At 43.9% G+C, this 1,814-nt stretch overlaps 1 protein-coding gene and 1 long non-coding RNA gene across 3 annotated transcripts in view; one reads left to right on the plus strand and one right to left on the minus strand.

The window, feature by feature from the left end:
- LOC108228425 (myosin-7B) overlaps positions 1-1,814 on the minus strand; it is a 19,514-nt gene that overhangs the window by 16,307 nt on the left and 1,393 nt on the right. For both annotated transcript variants that reach the window (XM_037977175.1, XM_037977174.1), the window contains exons 2-3: positions 1,320-1,419; positions 339-442 (exon numbers count right to left, since the gene is read on the minus strand). In XM_037977175.1, coding sequence (XP_037833103.1) covers positions 339-442; positions 1,320-1,419 — 204 coding nt within the window. The remainder of the gene's footprint in view (positions 1-338; positions 443-1,319; positions 1,420-1,814) is intronic.
- Positions 1-1,814, plus strand: part of LOC112449996 — a 15,516-nt gene that overhangs the window by 6,238 nt on the left and 7,464 nt on the right. The window lies entirely within an intron of this gene.

Below are 1,814 nucleotides of genomic sequence, written 5' to 3' on the forward strand. Positions count from 1 at the left end.
GTCCGATAACTACTGCAGTCTACTGACCAACGACTGAGACCAGGAAATCTGTGAGTCTACTGACCAACAGTTGGGTCCGATAACTACTGCAGTCTGCTGAGAAACGACTGAGACCAGGAAATCTGTGAGTCTACTGACCAACAGTTGGGTCCGATAACTACTGCAGTCTGCTGAGCAACAGTTGGGTTCAGTACATCTTTACTTCTAAGCTGCTGAGAAACAGTTTGAAACTTTTACCTGTTTTCTAACCATTAAAGTTACGAGTTTACAGAGAGTAACTAAGTAACTCATAAAATATCAGCCTAGTTAGGCTGCGATGGGTGAACTGGTTAACTAACCCGTCCATCCTTGGTCTCCACAGTCGTCTTGTCTCCATTTAGCTCCTTGATCTCCACTTCGATGTACGCTTCATCTTCATCTGGCATCCAAACACGTTTCGTTCCTGACAAAAGAAGAAGTTTAAGTTTGTACTCAGTGGGTAAAAGCTATACACTGATCAGCCATAACATTATGACCAGTTATGTGAACAACATTGTCTTGTTACCATGGAACTCAGCAGCTGTTAGGATTTATTAGACAATATGTGAAGAGTCTGCCCTTAAAGTTAATATGCTGGATGCAGAAAACCAAGAGGGTTTGAGCATCTTTGAGATGCAGCTCTGTCAGATGTTCACGGTCTGTGAAGGTCAGGAAGGACCTTCAAAAGGTGGTCCATAGAAGGAACCAATGAACCAGAGACAGGTTATTGATGACCATGGGTCAATCAGTGACCCATGAGCTGCTGGAGCTCAAACTGCTGAGAAAGTTCCTGCTGATTCTAAGAGAAGGTTGTAAGGGGGCTGTGTGATTCTTTGGATGAAGTTCTGCTGGGAAACATGGATGTTCCTTTGACCCATAGCACCGACCCAATCATTACTGCTGACAGAGCCCCCCTCCTTCCTTTTCCTGATGGCAGTGGCCTTTTCCAGCAGCATGATGCCCCTGACACGCTGCAGGAAAACCTCCAGAATGGTTTTAGGACTAAAACAACCAGTTTGAGGTGTTGACACCAAATTCTCTTAACCTCAGACTGTGGGATGTTCTGGACCAGCAACACCTCACAACTGTCAGGACTTAAAGGCTTGAAGACACTTTCAGAGATCCATCAGAGTCCTTTAGAGTCTTTTAAAGGTTCACAGCAGACATCTGGAGATCCACACTTCTTTAAAGGTCCTCAGCGGGACATCAGACAGGACTGGTGAGATTTCAAAATGGGGACTTACTCCATATTAGGCAGGTAGTCATAATGTTTTGGCTGATTAGTGTAGGTAGGTGTTTACCATCGAAGGCCTGGGCCTTGGCTGCCAGCTGCTCCAGGTTGGTGAGGCGGAGGTAGTGAGCAGCTTCTCCAAGCTCTCTAATGTCCAGAAATCGAGACATCTGGGGACAAACACAGAGATTCAGGCTCCTGTCAATCAGATCGTCTTTTTAAACTATTTTAAAAGTTTTCAACTAAAAGTTTGTTTTCAGGTTTTAAAGCTTGATAATAAAAAACTTATTCTGTGCTGTAAAATGCAAGTAATGGATTGAGGTTCAGGATTGGTTGATATTAAATTATGTAGATTGGTTTTGGTGAATAAAAGTCTTTATCAGACTATCGGACTGATCTGGGTCCAAATAAGACCGGATCTGGACCAGGATCTGCTGCTTGGTGACCTCAGTTACTGAAGTGTGTCTGAATATAAACCCAGCTGAATCTGGTTGATCTGAAGTGGTTTGATAGTTGTGTGTTTATGTAATATTTAATGTTGGACTCTCTGAGAGCCCCCCCCCCC

The sequence above is a fragment of the Kryptolebias marmoratus genome, linkage group LG8 (assembly GCF_001649575.2).
Source record: "Kryptolebias marmoratus isolate JLee-2015 linkage group LG8, ASM164957v2, whole genome shotgun sequence".
In the NCBI taxonomy this organism is placed as follows: Eukaryota; Metazoa; Chordata; class Actinopteri; order Cyprinodontiformes; family Rivulidae; genus Kryptolebias; species Kryptolebias marmoratus.